The sequence below is a fragment of the Gorilla gorilla genome, chromosome 5 (genome assembly GCF_029281585.2).
Source record: "Gorilla gorilla gorilla isolate KB3781 chromosome 5, NHGRI_mGorGor1-v2.1_pri, whole genome shotgun sequence".
Classification (NCBI taxonomy): Eukaryota; Metazoa; Chordata; class Mammalia; order Primates; family Hominidae; genus Gorilla; species Gorilla gorilla.
In genome coordinates this window covers 97,074,661-97,094,327 of record NC_073229.2, presented here as the reverse complement: position 1 = coordinate 97,094,327, position 19,667 = coordinate 97,074,661, and the positions used below count along the sequence as shown (strand labels likewise).

Below are 19,667 nucleotides of genomic sequence, written 5' to 3'. Positions count from 1 at the left end.
TCTTGGGAACTTTACTGCTAATCAGAATCGTGTTCTATGAGTTCTGTGACTTTGAAATCATAGTAACCATCTCAAAAATACATGTTAAAAGGTAATAAATGAGACATTACTTAAATCATTAAGATTTGTCATCTTAATGATTGACTTTTCCAAATCTTCTACAAGTGATTGAATTTTTATAATATACTATGTTAACTCATTGTGAAAAATAATTAAAATATTAATGCTTTCCTAATTTATTCATTGCTAAAGAAAAAGTAAAAGACTGTATTTGAATTTTTTTGTCCAGATAAAAAGATTTTGGAGAAAACATTGGTGAAGAATATCATCAGTGAATCTTAGCTCTGCAATGCAGTCTGCATATTTCTAGGTAGGTTTTGAGAATATACTTTGACAATGTATCACTATAGTACAAAGATAGTAGGATTAACAAACCCTCTCCCTATGGAAAGCCTTGTTGCAACAGGTTTCTGCAAATATCTATCTGTAGCACTAACCACATTGCTCAAAACAAAGGCCTCATCTGCATAGAGGAACTCATTTCCAGCTTGCTAAATCAGAAAGCATTCAAGACTGACAACTACATTTTTATTTTCTACTAAATGCACTCTAGTTACTAAACTCTGATCCATTGTTCACTATTTAACAGGTTTTAAAAGTCAAGATACTAATCAGTTTTAGACTTTGTGATTACATGGGTTTCTTTGGATTATTTAGAAATTCATTAGCAATGACAGAATTCATATTTCAGAGGTTTGGAGGATATAAATCTAACATTTTGGATTTTTGACCTGGCTCTGGAAGAAATCTTTTCATGAGATTCCTAATGATTGATTTATTCCTAATATTGGTCATGCAGTAGATCCAGTTTTTTGTTTCCAAGTTTAAAAATCAGATTTATATTTCCAGTCTAAAATTCCTGGTTGTAGTTCTATATGTGGACCTAAAAGCCAGCTATACCTTAGCCCTTGGGCTCAGATCATTTGTGTTATCAAAAGGGTGGACAAGGTTAAAAGCCTACTTTCTACCCAAAGGGAAAGCTTGCAAATGGAACAGATCTCTGATGTGCTCTTTGGTCTATCTGTTCTCTACCTTGGGCTTTGAAACGGTAACCTTAACATGAGCAATATGCTGCTGGAGCACAATTTGTATGCAAATGAATTGAGAGAGATTTATTACAGATTCAAAATGAGGTCTCCCTGATATTGCACGGAAAGACTTGATGATGTCTTAGCAACCTTGAGTACAAACTAGCCATCTGAAAGCAAAGGTGGGAAAAGCATCTGCCCCCTCTCTCAGGTTATATGAGTTGAAATCTTTCAGTTTCCACCTTCGTGGTAGTAACAATTTTTTCATATTCAATATTTATTGCTGTAACATAACCAACCTCTGCTTATTAGGGCACATAAACCATTCTACCGTTTTCCTCCCCCTGCTTCTGTATACCCCTAGGCTTTACAGAAACAGTAAGCTGTTCCAGTTTGTAGTTCATTCAAATAGCTCTAAGACTGTCAAATCTGATAATTTTGGACAAAGTGAGTGGGTCAAAATAGTTGAAAATTAACCAAACTTTCAATCAGATGTGATTAGAGTGTACAGTGCTATAGTTTAGTTGTAATAGAAAGTATGAGAGCTTAAAAGGCTCAGAATAATTCTGATAAAAATATCTTGGGGTCTTTTTCCATTTTAAAGTGAATTGAGCAATTCTGTGTGGTTGAGGATTGACAGCATAATGGAAACAGAGCAAACTGCAGAATTTATCACCAGGTAACTGCATTAGCAGCAAAACTCATAATGCAGTCTGTTGGTTGAAAAGAGCATGAAGGAGCCTTCTATTTTCTTATGAGGTGCCATATGTTCATAGTTCTTGGCCAATTATATTTAGCTACTGCCAAATTACAGTTATTGGAAAATGTTCTCTACTCTATAGTCTTTCACAATATAATGAGAGGCCTCATAGATACTGATTCTTCTTATATAATTTGTTTATTAGCATAGATAAACATACTTAAAACTGCTTTCTAATATTGCCTTCTATTTATGATATATCTACAACACAAGATATTGCTGTGTAATAGCAATCCTGAATATTTCTATATATTTCTAAGGATTGACTACATGTTAAATTGGTGGGCAAATGTTTCAGTAATCTTTGAAATTTTTATATTTCTCAGTAACTCTTTTTTAGATAGGATTTTTTTGTAGGATAAGATGCATAGTATAAATGTTATAGACAGTTCTTATACAACATTCATGTACGTTCTTGTTCATGTTTCACTTACCAGGATCAAGAGGCAACTTGAGGCCAATTTTGTGTGCTCAGGGATGGTAGAAAACACTGACAAAATCAAGCAACCAAAGACAAGGAGAAAACTGTAAAACAACAAAAAAGAGAAATCTGATAAGAACCTTGCCTTATTATCACAGACTTCATTTCTTGCTTCAAATGAATAAAGCACCAGGCCCATTAAATTAGCACACATTAACTCATAAAAACTCTGGAAGGGACTAGCCATTTTGGATATTAAAATACAATATGATATACTGTGCAAATGGGGCTCCTCTGCAATTTTATTGATGAAAAAAAGGTTGTGTTTGTGGGTTTGTGTGTGTGGCATGCTGCATTTAAATGTTAGCATCTAAGAGTTTGTGAATTTCCCATACAACTTCCTTCCCAAACAACGATCCTGAGAGAGGCCCAGAAAGTATGTTCTTGCTCTCCTATCTGGGGAACCCACGCTGCAGTCACTCGTCGTTCAAAGGAGCCGAGTCTGTCTCCTGTTTGGCAACTTTGCTAAACTATCAAGTGTCCTAATTGGTTGTTACTCAGCCACTGGCTCATTTTCATGGTCTGATATTGCTCATGGATTCTCATTTGCTATTCCTTTATATTATTAATAATAAGATCATATATTAATAATAAGAATAGAAAAGGAAGTGAATGATTTCCTCTGCTACCCATACACTTTCCATTTCCTTCTAGTCAAACTGCTGGATAAATGACTTCTCAGCTCTGTCTATTCATATATAAGGATAAGGAACAGAATTCAGGATCAGGCATTGTCTACCAATTAATCTACAGATATTTTTATTCCTACAAATGTGTAACTTCTAGGATCAAGGCAGGAGCTGAGTTTCCAAGGAAAATGTCTACTAAAAGGGAAGGCTCTGTTTCAAAGTTGAAGTTACTTATTTTGAAAGGCAGTGTTAAAAAAAAACCTGAGCTATTTGCTCTAGGTCATATTTTTTACTTGTGCTCCTCTCTGGGAAATTCATATAGTAAGCTGTCTTAAAATACCAAGTTTTTATGCTCCTCTGGATGATGGTGAAGTTGGTCCCTGACTCCTCCTTGCTTCCCCTGAAAAGTCTTACAAGTCTTACCACCACACTTGATTGGAAATTCCCAAAGGCCAGGGTTTGGGCAGTATAGCCAGAGTTTGCCTAATTATGCCTACAGGACAAATCTGGCTCCTAATGCCTGTTTGTGTAAATAAAATTTTATCAGCACACAGTCACAGTCATTCATTTATATATTGTCTATGGCTGCTTTCATGCTATGATTGCAGAACTGAGTAGTTATAACAGGGTCAGTAAGGCCCACAGAAATGTTTGTTGACCCCTGACTATTCAGGGGTCAATAGATGACCCCACTACATTTATTCCTTGTTTCTTTATATTTATCCCAACATGTTTTCTATGCTGATAATAATGACTAACATTCATAGAGGGGTTCCTACAAGCTGGACACTGTGCTAAGTCCCTTTTAAATGCATTCTCCTCATTCTTACATTATCAATCATCTCTATGTTATCCCCAGAAATTTATGGAATAAAATTATTATAATTCCCATTTTACAGATATGAAAACTGAGAATTAACATTTGTAGCTCTTCCAAGGTTGTGTAGCAGAAAGAGAACCTAAGCACTGTGTAGTCTAAGCCTCTATGCAGTGTGCTGAATAAGCATCAGAGATGAGAATGGTGGTGGTATTCTCGGCTCAGGGAGACACTTCTCTGTCTCCTCAAACTGAGGGGAAAGGGGTTGCCATTCTAAACAGAAGGCTCCAAGAGGAAAGAGCCTGCTAGTGGAAAAAACCTAGTACACGATGTTAATGATTCATCATGCTTTTTTATTTTTCATTTTTATTTTTTTAGAAATAGGGTCTTCCTCTGTTGACCAGGCTAGAGTGCAGTGGTGCATTCATAGCTCATTGTAACTTTAACCTTGAACTCCTAGGGTTCAAGCCATCCTCCCACCTCAGCCTCCTGAGTAGCTGGGACTATAGGGGCAGGCCAGCAGGGCTGGCTAATTTTTTTTAAATTTTTTGTAGAGACAGGGTCTCACCATGTCGCTCAGGCTGGTCTCGAACTCCTGGCCTCAAGGGATCCTCCCACCTCAGCCTCCCAAAGTGTGTCTGGCATCATCCTACTTTTGATTCATGCATCTAATGATTCAGGATACTGTGGATTATATTTTAAGTTGGTCCTAATGGACTAAAATTTGCAAACTAGTGGTCAAAATCCAGTGCACCTACCTGACCCCCAAACTATAAATGAGAAAGTGAAATACAGGGATTACTAAGGTAGTTGGGAGGATGATGTGGCATCAGATGACAGTGATAGATGTTCTCCTCTGGTGAGGAGCCCTTATCTGGATATTCCCTCCCTTTCCCCACCAAGTCCAGGCTTCCCAGAAAACACTTGGAAAAGCGAGCAGGGGATTATTTAATCATTAAGATGCTTTCCCCCTTCAAGAGCATCCCAATGGCAGTTTTATAATCTATGTCTGTGCTCAAAACACATCTTATTGCTAGTTCCTTCTTCATCAATATTTGAATGCTGTTTTAATTTAGCCTTGTACAGCTGGTAGCCTTTGGTACAGTGCCTTCTACAATGGGTACTCAATACATGTTTTCAATTGTATTGAAATAATTCCTATGCCAAAAATGGATTTTCAGGAATGGTCTACAAATTCTTACCACTAGGAATTAAAATCTAGTGAGGTGGGCAAAGTGAACACATTGGATCAGAATGAAAGGCAGAGGCAGATAAGTGCTAAGAAAAATGCTACAGAGGCTGAAAGTGGGGAGGGATTGTATTTAATTGGGAAAGGTGGGAGCACATCAAGAAGTGTTCCAAAAAAAAGATGGTGTTTGAGATGGTCTTTGAAGGAAGAGTAAGGTTTCAACAAGAGAAATTTCTGGAGAAACACATCCTAGAAGGAGGGTACAAAATGTGGAAGGCAGCAAGTCAGAAAATGAATGAGGCAAACTATTTGCCTTTTGTTTCATGGAACGAGAATTATCAAAGTTTGCAGGACAGGATGAAACAGGTGGCTGAATTGGGAGTCTGGAGCTAAGTGGAGGAGAGGCTTGTAGGGCAGAGTCTGCATTTAGTTCAGTAGAAAATGGGGAGCCATTGAAGATTTCTGGACAGGATAAAAGGGTCATCAGAGTTGCCTTCTGGGAAAATTAAGTTGGCAGCAGTGTGTATAGAATGGATCTGAGTAGTGAGAGGCAGGAACAAGGGTAACAGTGAATCTAGGTTAGGCTGTAAATGAACATAGTAGAAATGAGAATGGAATAAACAGGGAGACTGAAGGGATGCTGTAAATTGGGGAGTGGAGTCTGGGAAGCGGGTGTGGTGGCTGGAAAGTCTGAGATGACTGTACAAGTTAGGAGAAGAAAAGTCAAAGTCAGAAGGAGAAACTGGTTTTGGAGAGAAGAGGATAAATCCAGTTTTAGACATCCACGTGGAAATGTGGATTTAAATCTCGGCTATAAATTCTAGCTGGAGATATGGAAGTATTTTTTTCCCCCTAGAAGAAGTAAATGTATGGAACATGTTATCCTGACAGTGCAGACCAAGCATATAAAGTTTTGGTAAATAAGCATAGAGGATATTCTAGAACCATTTCTTTCATTTGGCAAATGACATCATGGAGAACAATGAACACATTCTGCTCTGAATTAGCTCTTGGTATCATTGCCAGAGGCAGACTTTCTGGCTGGAGACAACACTGAACTGACACAGAGTGACCCCTGTAAGGTGACAGTGTTCAGATGTTGGGCTGATTGGCAGTGACATAGTGGGGTTTGTGTGTGGTTTTGCTGACTCTATTGCTTCTGAGGATCCTGTGCACATGTATGCATGCTGCTTACTGACCATGACCCCAACGCACCTCTCTAGTGGTTGAATACAAGTAGAAGCAGTGGCAAGAGTCACTGGGCTCAGGCTATCCTAATGTAGAGTCCACGGTCCTCCAGGGGATCTGTGTGTAAAATTTAGGGGGTAGTGAACATAGAGGGGGGATATTTATGTGTTTATCTTTCGCTAACCATGGCAATAGATCATGATGGTATTAGCCGTACTTGTGAATTTGTTGCTCACAAAAATTACAGATTTTAAAATCTCATTTTACAGTTGTAGATGAAACCATAATTGTTTCATCTTGAATATTGATTTTGCTCATCATTTCAAGATTATGTAGCTATTAGCCCTACTGCTAGGGGTTGTTTTTAATACAGAAGCATATGCATTGCCATATTGCAAATTTGTGTAATGTTTTAATAATAGATTTCATCATAATTTTTCCTTTTGTAGTCACATATATTTGAGGAATGGTTCATAGTTTCCACAAGATTGCTGAAGGGCCCATGGCACACATAAAAATTAAGACATCTGTAATTGAGAATTGGTAAGACGGGGCTGGAAGAGGGCCCAGTTTTGCACCTGTCAGCTTTATGATGAGTTTAAAAAATATGAATGTTTTTCCATGTATACATTAATCCTGAGGTATCATAAGATGGATATTCCTTCAAAATTAGTCTGGAACAGCTATTGGCCTTTATTTTGCCTGAAACAGTCATTTATATTTTGTTTCTGAGGAAATTCATTTTGATCTAGATCTTTTATCCAAAACTTATTTGGAAGGCACTGATTATTGTAAGAGAAAAAGAAGGAAATTTATAAAAAATTTAAATATTACCAACTCAAAGGACTCTATGTTTACTCAAGAAAACTATCATCAGCCTTTCTTGTTGGTTAATTAAGAATCAATTTGTTAGATTTAATTTGACAAAAAGCTTGACTTGGGAATCTCATGGGTGCTTGTATAAAAGATAATGTCTAGCTTCCAGAACTAGTGCATCAAGCACAGATTCATTTAGCAAGAATGAAAATGATGTGAAAATAAAACATTCAGAAAAGCTCTACTGAACGAACCATGGCAAGTTACCCTATTGGCATTCACACAAACACACAATCCCCAGGTACTCACAAACAATTGTGAATGATGCAATGAAGAAAGGAGAAATGGAGCTGAGGTTTAAAGTAGACATCTCCCTGAACTTAGCATGATACAACAGTCAAATCAACAGAGTAGGCTTTGCTGATTGAAGCAACCACACATTTCCACCTAGCAGGTGCTCTCTGCAAGCATTTTGGCAGACTGTAAGTGTTCCATGGCATAATGGCCCATGTAAGTTAGTTATACTCATTAAGAAAGTTTTCAGGGAGGGGAGATCTTAAATTTTTTTTTTTTTTTTTTTTTTGAGATAGAGTCTCACTCTGTCGCCTAGGCTGGAGTGCAGTGGCGTGATCTTGACCTACTGCAAGCTCCTTCTCCCGGGTTCACGCCATTCTTCTGCCTCAGCCTCCCGAGTAGCTGGGACTACAGGCACCCACCACCAAGCCCGGCTAATGCTTTCTGTATTTTTAGTAGAGATGGGGTTTCACTGTGTTAGCCAGGATGGTCTCGATCTCCTGACCTCGTAATCCGCCTGCGTCGGCCTCCCAAAGTGCTGGAATTACAGGCATGAGCCACCGTGCCTGGCCCTTAAATGTTTTAAATGGAATGGAACCATAGGATTGAAATAAAAGATGCTAACAGGAAGAAGATATAGAATATTTTAAGAAAACAATTCTTCAGAAATAACTTCCAAAGGAAATTCAACCCTGCTTCTGACTTTTCATAAATTTTAAAGTATTGCTTTGATGAAGTATGATCTTCAGTGCATTTGACAGGGGACCTTGAGAGCATTTCATGAATTATGATGACTGGAGTATGCCTGCTGACATTAGAGACTATAGCTGACCCCACTGGCTGGCACAGCACTTTGCCTGGAGGACAGGCCACCTAATGAAATCAAAACTTCATCAGCAGAGGGAAGCACTGGAGTCATTTCTTTCTTCCAGCATCCTAAATTTACCTTTCTTTCTAAACTTGGTACTTTGCAAAATATCCTTTATGCATAATGTTTCCATAAGAGAAGTGCATTTGGCACCTGGGATCTACTCAGAGCATGCCTCAGCTTCCATTGCAAAGCAATAAAAATTAAATATGACATTTTTAGTGTCTTTAACGGTGATTTGGAATAATTGATTAGAACACTGCACGATTCTGCTTTTCAAGTGCAATGAACCTTAAATATTAACAAAGACCCTAATCAATAAATACTATCACTGAAATCTCTGTGAAATTTTTTTTTTTTTTTTTTTTGAGACAGAGTCTTGCTCTGTCACCCAGGCTGGAGTGCAGTGATGCAATCTCGGCTCACTGCAAGCTCCGCCTTCCGGATTCACGCCATTCTCCTTTCTCAGCCTCCTGAGTAGCTGGGACTACAGGTGCCCATCACCATGCTTGGCTAATTTTTTTATTTTTTTGTATTTTTAGTAGCGATGGGGTTTCACCACTTTAGCCAGGATGGTCTCGATCTCCTGACCTCGTGATCCGCCCGCCTCTCCCTCCCAAAGTGCTAGGATTACAGGCATGAGCTACCGTGCCCGGCCTGTGAAGTTTTAAAAATATCGTCATCAGCGAACAGTTTTTAAAAAATGAAATGTTGCATTTTACATGTGGGATGTTAAGAGGAAATTGGAGGGTATGGGAAACTGTGGTTTCTGCTTGCTTAGAGTATTTCTTTAGAGGACTATGGCTAATGTAAAAAAGCTAGGAGATGGCAACAGAACCCATAAACAGTTCAAGAGGTTTCCCTCAGAGCAGTCAGTGGACTCTGCGTAGACAGACATGGAGCATGCCTTCTCACCTCAGGATCAGGAAATTCGTGTGGCCAGAAGGATTTCTGATTCAGTCTCCCTTTGAGGACAGGGATTATTTTTGAAACATCACTGATAGACAGTTGTGCAGTCTCTCTCTAAAGCCCTCCAGCATCCAGGACCCTCCCATCATTTTACGGCAGCATAGCCCTGTTACAGACAGCTCTACCGCTGGAAATTGATTTTCTCCTGAGTTCGCTCTCCTTGTCTGGGACCTTTACTCCTTGGTCAGGATCTGGACCACAGAAGACGTGTGCTCCTTCCTCCCTAAGAGAGTTCTTCAGATGTTTGAAGTTGGTTTTATCATGACTTCCCCGTTGGTCTTCAGATTCAATATACCGAGCCCAGTTTGCTGTCTACTTTGCATATGAAATTATGTCCTGACGTGTCATTCTCCTTGTCACTGTTCTTTACGTTTGCCCAGTTTGTTGTTACATCCCTCAAAGTGGGACTGAGACTCATTCTCATTCTTCAGTGTAAGCGAAAGAATTGGCATTTAATCACCAACAGTAAATATCTGCATTGTCCATTCTTGCTGGGGAATACAGATTCAAACTGGATACTGCCCAGCTACAGCAAAAGTTTGGTTTCAAAAAAGACTGTCTCAAGTATATGCAATCACTTAATTTGTTGTACTTTTCCTACCACACCACAGCGCCTGGAGCAAAGCTGACCACTGGCAATCTGTGTACTTGGACCCTACTTCTTCGGTCCCTAAAGGAATTACTTTAACTAGGAGTAAAAAGCATTTAACCAGCTAACTGTATTTTAAGAATTTCTTCCTATTTCACATTGTATTTGCTCAATGAGGCATCCTGTGAGAAATTTCTCTCAGGATTTTATTGCAAGAAAAATCTATTAACACGTTGCTTCTGGCAAAAGGGATGAAGTTTTAGGTTTCGGAGACTGTGATCTTTTAACATATTTGTTTCCTTTCCTTGGCTGCCAAGAGGCTCAAAGGTGAATTTGGGACCCACATTACAAATAGTAATAGTGTCCCAGATCCTTCTGGTATACATTTTTATGGATTAACTTCATTCCCAATTTCTTTGCACTGTTCTATCATTATCTTACTTTCACTGTATTATATCAATCACAAATATTTACAGACATTGTACCAGGAACTGGGAACTCAGGCATAGTCTGTGTCCTCATCAGGGCTTTCAGTTAAATGGGAAGACAAACTTTTGCTTATTTTTATCCACTTGTAACGCATATATTATGTAAGCAGCCACAGATGTTTTCTGCACGTTACAAGGTATTCAGGATATATTTGACCAAGTAACAAAAGCTGTAAAGATGTGTTTTTGTCTATTACTACTCTTTCTTTGAAATGGGAGTATTCAATCTAAAGCTGCATTTTTTTTTTAAAAGAACTAAATGACACCATTGATTCAAATTGAACTTAAATGAAAATGAATAGATTTTGCTCACTTGGATTTCTGGAAAGTCTTTATATTTGTTACATTTACATATTACTATGGTAATCTTGATTCATTTATTCCTAGCATGAACTACCCACTCCCTAAACAAGAACCTCCTAATGTTTTATCCTTATCTTCCGGATTTCTTTACAAACACCATATCTTGACTTTGGAGCACCCCTGTCAGGTACCTCTTCTCCCACGACTATCATCTTACCTGAATTTCTCTTTGTTTCCCTCAAAGACATTATAAAGCACTTATCAGTGCTTTGCTGAAATCAAGACATTTTATCTACTCTATTCCCCTGATGTAGCAATCTGGTTAACCTATCAAAATAAGAAATAAGCATTATTAAGCATTATTTAATGTAATTTTTTTACTCTTGATGAACTTATGTTATTTTCTAGGAATGATAGTTGTTCTTTCCCTTTTTTTTTTTTTTGAGACAGAGTTTCACTCTTGTTGCCTAGGCTGGAGTGCAATGGCGCAATCTCAGCTCACTGCAAAGTCCACCTCCTGGGTTCAAGCGATTCTCCTGCCTCAGCCTCCCAAGTAACTGGGACTCCAGGCATGCACCACCATGCCTGGCTAATTTTGCATTTTTAGTAGAGATGGGGCTTCACCATGTTGGTCAGGCTGGTCTTGAACTCCTGACCTGAAGTGATCCACTCGCCTTGGCTTCCCAAAGTGCTGGGATTACAGGCATGAGCCACTGTGCCTGTCCCTCAAATTTATTATAAATCATTTGCTTAATATTCTATCTAGAATATTTCTAGGAATTGTTATTGAGCTTATCAATATACAAAGCCCAGGGCCTCCTATCTTACTCCTTTTTGGCACTCAGGATATTTTTTCTCTCTCTGGTCCTTTGGCATTCATCACATTTTTTCAAGATTTATTAAAATTTATCATACTCCTGTACATAAATGAAAGCTAAAATATTATGAGAAACTATTAATGAAAGTTCTTCAGTTTCATCTTCAAATACTTTGATACCTTATGATACAAGGCTAGATGCAAAAATATGAACTTATTAATAGCCAACAATTTTCCCATCTCATATTTTCACTGTTTCTTAATCATATTTTTAAAAATCCCTTTTAGTTTAAAAAAAGAAAATCATGCTTTTTTTCCCCAAGTTTTATTTTAGATAGAGGGGGTACATGTACAGATTTGTTACATGGGTATTACACTCTGGTAGTCATCACAGTACCCAGTAGGTAGTTTTTTGACCCACGCCCCTCTCTTTCCCCTCCCCTCTAGTAGTCGCAGTGTCTATTGTTCCCATGTTTACAACCGTGGGTACTCAACATTTAGCATCCACTTATAAGTAAGAACATCTGGTATTTGTTTTTTTATTCCTGTACTAATTTGCTTAGGACTTTGGCCTCCAGTTTCATCCATGTTGGGACAAAGGACATGATTTCATTCTTTTGTTTGTTTGTTTTTAGTGGTTGGGTGATCCCAGGGCATTTTATTACTTTATCCCTGAACTTCGTTTGCCTCATCTATAAGATGCGGATAATAATAGCACTCATTTCATAATTATGAAGATTAAATACATTAAGGAAAACACTAGTATGTGCCTAGCACCTGCTAAACACTCAACAAAGGTCATCTGTACACATTGATGTCTCAAACAGGGACGGAATGTTTAACACAGAAAACAGGAGGTTTTAGCCACTCACTTGTTCTCCTGGCTCCCCAAACATGAGCTGCCTCTCCCCAGTTCATCCAAGCCCATCAAGATAGTTGTCCTTGTCCTTGTCCTTAGTCTCCACAGGTGTTCAATGTGAGCCAATTGTCAGATGGCTTTCATCAGCACAACTGAATAACCCATTTATGCCTAGTGTTCCATTATTGGAACGCTAAGTTTATGGGAGTTATTTATATCCTACTGCTCAAGGTCATCACCAAGATCTGATTTTTCACCAAAAAAAACTTGTAATCTCCAGCATAAATGGGATAATCAAAGCAATTGTGGCAGTTTTGAGGGGACAAAACTCTAGAGTTTAATCTTCCAGCTTGGCTAACTTGGAAGCGTTCCTATGAATATAAAAGATCTTGTTGGGGGCGGTGGAGAAGCAGAGACCGGCTCCATGGCTGTACTTCCAGCTCATGGCCCGGTCACAGTCCTGCTGCAGGTTCTGCTGCAGGCTGTCGGCCGCCTTCTTGCTGAGGGCTATGTTGGACCTTGCAATCGTGCTGGGGGGCGTGGAGGGGGTGGCGGCTGAACGAAGCGGACAGGTTTTTGAAGCCACCCGTAAGTTTGAGAAACTTCAGTTTCTGTTCCTCGTTGTCAAAACCAGCAGTATCCCACTGGCCAAACTAGGTTCCCGTCCACTTCCTGGTTTCAGAAGCTTCCGTTTTGCCTGACTCTCGATCGATCTGTCCTTGCAAGGCCTTTCGCCTCACCTGGTCTATGTGCGCCTCGTCCATGTTGCCTTTCTTTTCCAACACCACCTCTAAGTCCGTGTCTGTTTCCTCCTTCCAAGGGTCTCTTGCTGCCCCACTCTCTTTCCTCTTGTTCTTTTTCTTCCTTTTCAGAGCCGGCTCCTCAATGATTGGCTGCTCTACCTTCTTGGACTTCATCTTTTTCTTCGCGGGGGCCTTAGGGCCATCTCCTTTGGGGATGGATGTATTCCGGAGCCTCAACTTTGGCTTCTTTTTACTTCCTTTCCTAGGGCTGCTCTCCATGGACCTGAAGGGCTTGGAGTGGCCTGGGAGGGCGTCTCCCACCTGGTGGATTTTGTTTTCTTCTTCTTCACCTTCCCACTGTGCTCCCTGGGGCTCTTCTGCTTCCGTTATCGGCCCCAAGGCTGCCTGTTCCTCACCCTTCTTCCCCACTGAGCAAGTGTCCGCAGCATCCCCAGCCTCGCAGAACCAAGGGTTCTGGACTGAGAGGGCTGTGGGGTCCTGGGCTCCCTTTGTTTCCTTCTTGTGTTATTTGAGCTTCTTGCCAACTCTGGTTTCCTCTTCACCCTGTCTGGGATCTGGGGAGGTTTTCACCCCAGAGGCATGGGACATAGCTGGAGGTGACTTCTTTTTCTTCTCCCCACGGAGGAACTCCAAATGGCCAAGCACCTGCTTCCTGGTGTTGGGTGACTTCTCTGGCCGTCTGGCACCCAGCGTGGTGTCAGGTTCTACGTGCTCCTCGCAAAGGGTGCTGACACCCTTCTTTTACTTGTTTTCGTCACTAGAGGCATCTCGGGTGCCTTCCCGTGGACCACACTCTTAGACGGGGGATGTGGCTCTTATAGGAGAAACATTGGCAAAGTAATCATCATTGTTTAAAATTGAGTATTGAGTCTCTGGTTCTTTGACCACTTTCTTCTTCTTCTTTTTCTTCTCTGGGAGCCCAGGGCCCAGGTCTGCTTTGTGTGTCTTGGTGATCATTCTGATGGACCAAACTTCCCCACCTCCACATGACAGCCTGCTCCACTGTGACCCCGATTTCATTCTTTTTTATGGCTGTGTAGTATTCCGTGGTGTGTATGTTCCACGTTTTCTTTCTTTCTTTCTTTTTTTCTTTTGAGATGGAGTCTCACACTGTCACCCAGGCTGGAGTGCAATGGTGCGATCTCGGCTCACTGCAACTTCTGCCTGCCGGGTTCAAGCGATTCTCCTGCCTCAGCCTTCCGAGTAGCTAGGATTACAGGTGTCCATCACAAGGCCCGGCTAATTTTTTGTATTTTTAGTAGAGACGGGGTTTCACCATGTTGGCCAGGCTGGTCTCGAACTCCTGACCTCATGATTCACCTGCCTTGGCCTCCCAAAGTGCTGGGATTACAGGCATGAGCCACCATACCTAGCCTCCACATTTTCTTTATCCGATCCACCATTGATGGGCAGCTAGTTGACTCCATATTTTTGCTGTTGTGAATAGTGCAGCAATGAACGCAGGAGTACATGTGTCTTTTTGGTGTAATGATCTATTTTCCTTTGGGTATATAGCCAGTAATGGTATTGCTGGGTCAAATGGTAGTTTTCTGCTTTAAGTTCTTTAAGAAATCTCTAAACTGCTTTCCAAAGTAGTTGAACTAATTTACCTTCCCACTAACAGTATATAAGTTGTCTGTTTTCTCCACAGCCTCACCAGCATCTGTTGTTTTTTGACTTTTTAATACTAGCCGTTCTGACTAGTGTGAGATGAAATATCATTGTGGTTTTCATTTGCATTCTGTGGTGGAAAATCAGGCTTTTTGATGGAAAATTAGGAAGAGGTTAGGATTTTCATAGCTCTGATCTCTTGGTGTTACTGTAACAATACTGACCACCAACAAGTTGGATTATTTCTTCTCTATTCCTGTAATTTAAAAAAGTCCTTTCTGGGGACAGGGGAATGTTGTGGTTTATCTGGTTTTTAGCTCATCTGAAATTACTCTTGATGACTGTGGTTTTTTAAACTGTTAAAAATATGCTGTTAGTTACATGCCTTCCATTTTCTCAATATTTAAAAACACAGAGTAAAAAATCTGAGTTCTTTGGAGAATTTCTGGGTGAACAAGATTGATTTCTTCCTACGTTCTTTCTTGCTTCTCTTTTTTTTGGTGCATGTGTCACAACATATTGCGCTGCCGCCCACACTGGTGTACAGCGGCCAGATCATAGCTCACTGCAGCCTTGAACATCTGGGCTCACGCAATCCTCCTGCTTCAGCCTCCCAAGTATCTAGGACTACTGGCACATGCCACTATGCCCGGTTAATTTAGACAAAAATTTTTGTAGCAACAGTCTCACTGTGTTGCCCAGGCTGGTCTAACTACTGATCTTCCTGCATTGCCCTTACAAAGTGCTGGGATTACAGGTGTGAGCCACTGTGCCTGACTTCTTGCTTTTCTTACAGGCCCTCTCCAGGGCTTCAAATTTCTTGTTTTTACTGTTATTAAAAAACATTGTTGGGATTGGTTCCAAAATGGCCGAATAGCAACAGCTCTGGTCTGCAGCTCCCAGCGTGATCAACACAGAAGATGGGTGATTTCTGCATTTCCAACTGAGGTACCTAGTTCGTCTCATTGGGACCAGTTGGACAGTGCGTGCAGCCCATGGAGGGTGAGCTGAAGCAGGGTGGGGTATTGCCTCACCCAGGAAGCACAAGGAGTGGGGGGATTTCTGTTTCCTAGCCAAGGGAAGCCGTGACAGACTGTACCTGGAAAATCGGGACACTGCCACCCCAATACTGGGCTTTTCCAATGGTCTTAGCAAACAGCAAACCAGGAGAGTATATCCCATGTCTGGCTCGATGGGTCTCATGCCTATGGAGCCTTGCTCACTGCTAGCACAGCAGTCCAAGATCAAACTGTGAGGCAGCAGCCTGGCTGCGGGAGGGGCATCCACCATTGCTGAGGCTTGAGTAGGTACACAAAGCAGCCTGGAAGCTCAAACTGGGTGGAGCCCACTGCAGCTCAACAAGGCCTGCCTGCCTTTGTAGACTCCACCTCTGGGGGCAGGGCATAGCTGAACAAAAGGCAGCAGAAACCACTGCAGACTTAAACATCCCTGTCTGACAGCTCTGAAGAGAGCAGTGGTTCTTCCAGCATGGTGTTCGAGATCTGAGAATGGACATACTGCCTCCTCAAGTGGGTCCCTGACCCCCATGTAGCCTAACTGGGAGACACCTCCCAGTAGGGGCCGACTGACACCTCATACAGCCAGATGCCCCTCTGGGACGAAGCTTCCAGAGGAAGGGTCAGGCAGCAATATTTGCTAGTCTGCAATATTTGCTGTTCTGCAGCCTCCACTGGTGACACCCAGGAAAACAGGGTCTGGAGTGGACCGCCAGCAAACTCCAATAGATCTGCAGCTGAGGGACCTGACTGTTAGAAGGAAAATTAACAAACAGAAAGGAATAGCATGAACATCTACAAAAAGGACATCAACACCAAAACCCCATCTGTAGATCACCATCATCAAAGACCAAAGGTAGATAAAACCACAAAGATGGGGAGAAACAAGAGCAGAAAAGCTGAAAATTCTAAAAAGCAGAGCGCCTCTTCTCCTCCAAAGGATCGCAGTGCCTCACCAGCAATGGAACAAAACTGGACAGAGAATGACTTTGACGAGTTGGCGGAAGTAGGCTTCAGAAGGTTGGTAATAACAAAATTCTCCGAGCTAAAGGAGGATGTTCGAGCCCATCACAAGGAAGCTAAAAACCTTGAAAAAAGATTAGATGAATGGCTAACTAGAATAAACAGCGTAGAGAAGACCTTAAATGACCTGATGGAGCTGAAAAACATGGCATGAGAACTACGTGATGCATGCACAAGCTTCAACAGCCTTATCGATCAAGTGGAAGAAAGGGTATCAGTGATTGAAGATCAAATTAATGAAATGAAGTGAGAAGAGAAGTTTAGAGAAAAAAGAGTAAAAAGAAATGAACAAAGCCTCCAAGAAATGTGAGACTATGTGAAAAGACAAAATCTACATTTGATTGGTGTACCTGAAAGTGACAGGGCGAATGGAACCAAGTTGGAAAACACTCTTCAGGATATTATCCAGGAGAACTTCCCCAACCTAGCAAGGCAGGCCGACATTCAAACTCAGGAAATACAGAGAACACCACAAAGATATTCCTTGAGAAGAACAACCCCAAGACATATAATTGTCAGATTCACCAAGGTTGAAATGAAGGAAAAAATATTAAGGGCAGCCAGAGAGAAAGGTCTGGTTACCCACAAAGGGAAGCCCATCAGACTAACAGCGGATCTCTCGGCAGAAACTCAACAAGCCAGAAGAGAGTGGGGGCAAATATTCAATATTCTTAAAGAAAAGAATTTTCAACCCAGAATTTCATATCCAGCCAAACCAAGCTTCATAAGTGAAGGAGAAATAAAATCCTTTACAGACAAGCAAATGCTGAGAGATTTTGTTACCACCAGGCCTGCCTGACAAGAGCTCCTAAAGGAAGCACTAAACATGGAAAGCAACAACCGGTACCAGACACTGCAAAAACATGTCAAATTGTAAAGACCATTGATGCTAGGAAGAAACTGCATCAACTAATGGGCAAAATAACCAGCTAACATCATAATGACAGGATCAAATTCACACATAACAATATTAACCTTAAATGTAAATGGGATAAATGCCCCAATTAAAAGACACAGACTGGCAAATAGGATAAAGAGTCAGGACCCATCAGTGTGCTCTATTCAGGAAACCCATCTCACATGCAGAGACACACATAGGCTCAAGATAAAGAGATGGAGGAAGATCTACAAAGCAAATGGAAAGCAAAAAAAAAAAAAAAAAAAAAAAAAAAAAAAAAAAAAAAAAAAAAGCAGGGGTTGCAATCCTAGTCTCTGATAAAACAGACTTTAAACCAACAAAGATCAAAAAAGACAAAGAACAAAAGGCCATTACATAATGGTAAAGGGATCAATTCAACAAGAAGAGCTAACTGTCCTAAATATATGTGCACCCAATACAGGAGCACCCAGATTCATAAAGCAAGTCCTTAGAGACTTACATAGAGACTTAGACTCCCACACAATAATAATGGGAGACTTTAACATCCCACTGTCAATATTAGACAGATCAACGAGACAGAAGGTTAACAAGAATATACAAGACTTGAACTCAGCTCTGCACCAAGCAGACCTAATAGACATCTACAGAACTTTCCACCCCAAATCAACAGAATATACATTCTTCTCAGCACCACATCGCACTTATTCCAAAATTGACCACAGAGTTGGAAGTAAAGCACTCCTCTGCAAATGTAAAAGGACAGAAATCACAACAAACTGTCTCTCAGACCACAGTGCAATCAAATTAGAACTCAGGAATATGAAACTCACTCAAAATCGCATGACTGTGTGGAAACTGAACAACCTGCTCCTGAACAACTACTGGGTAAATAATGAAATGAAGGCAGAAATAAAGATGTTCTTTGAAACCAACGAGAACAAAAACACAACCAGAATCTCTGGGACACATTTAAAGCAGTGTGTAGAGGGAAATTTATAGCACTAAATGCCCACAAGAGAAAGCAGGAAAGATCTAAAATCAACACCTTAACATCACAATTAAAAGAAGTAGAGAAGCAAGAGCAAACACATTCAAAAGCTAGCAGAAGGCAAGGAATAACTAAGATCAGAGCAGAACTGAAGGAGTTAGAGACACAAAAAACCCTTCAAAAAAATCAGTGAATCCAGGAGCTGGCTTTTTGAAAAGATCAACAAAATTGATAGACCACTAGCAAGACTAATAAAGAAGAGAAGAGAGAAGAATCAAATAGATGCAATAAAAAATGATAAAGGGGATATCACCACCGATCCCACAGAAATACAAACTACCATCAGAGAATACTATAAACACCTCTCTGCAAATAAACTAAAAAATCTAGAAGAAATAGATAAATTCCTATACATATACACCCTCCCAAGACTAAACCAGGAAGAAGTTGAATCCCTGAATAGACCAATAACAGGCTCTGAAATTGAGGCAATAATTAATAGCCTACCAACCAAAAAAAGTCCAGGACCAGAAGGATTCACAGCTGAATTCTACCAGCGGTACAAAGAGGAGCTGGTACCATTTCTTCTGAAACTATTCCAATCAATAGAAAAAGAGGGAATCCTCCCTAACTCATTTTATGAGGCCAGCATCATCCTGATACCAAAGCCTGGCAGAGACACAACAAAAAAAAGAGAATTTTAGACCAATATCCCTGATGAACATCGATGAGAAAATCCTCAATAAAATACTGGCAAACCAACTCAGCTGCACATCAAAAAGCTTATCCACCAAGACCAAGTTGGCTTCATCCCTGGGATGCAAGGCTGGTTCAACATATGCAAATCAATAAACGTAATCCATCACATAAACAGAATCAAAGACAAAAACCACTTGATTATCTCAACAGATGCAGAAAAGGGCTTTGACAAAATTCAACAGCCCTCTCAATAAACTATGTATTGATGGAACATATCTCAAAATAATAAGAGCTATTTATGACAAACCCACAACCAATATCATACTGAATGGGCAAAAACTGGAAGCATTCCCTTTGAAAACTGGCACAAGACAGGGATGCCCTCTCTCACCACTCCTATTGAACATAGTGTTGGAAGTTCTGGCCAGAGCAATCAGGTAAGAGAAAGCAATAAAAGGTATTCAATTAGGAAAAGAGGAAGTCAAATTGTCACTGTTTGCAGATGACATGATTGTATATTTAGAAAACCCC

At 40.5% G+C, this 19,667-nt stretch overlaps 1 protein-coding gene and 1 pseudogene across 3 annotated transcripts in view; both read right to left on the bottom strand.

Annotated features, from left to right (window-relative positions):
* The window catches only part of KCNQ5 (potassium voltage-gated channel subfamily Q member 5), a 579,108-nt gene that overhangs the window by 193,414 nt on the left and 366,027 nt on the right, over window positions 1-19,667 (bottom strand). For all 3 annotated transcript variants that reach the window (XM_019030067.3, XM_019030068.3, XM_055390620.2), the window contains exon 2: window positions 2,283-2,373. In XM_019030067.3, coding sequence (XP_018885612.1) covers window positions 2,283-2,373 — 91 coding nt within the window. The remainder of the gene's footprint in view (window positions 1-2,282; window positions 2,374-19,667) is intronic.
* Window positions 11,752-14,309, bottom strand: LOC129534227 (lysine-rich nucleolar protein 1-like; annotated as a pseudogene).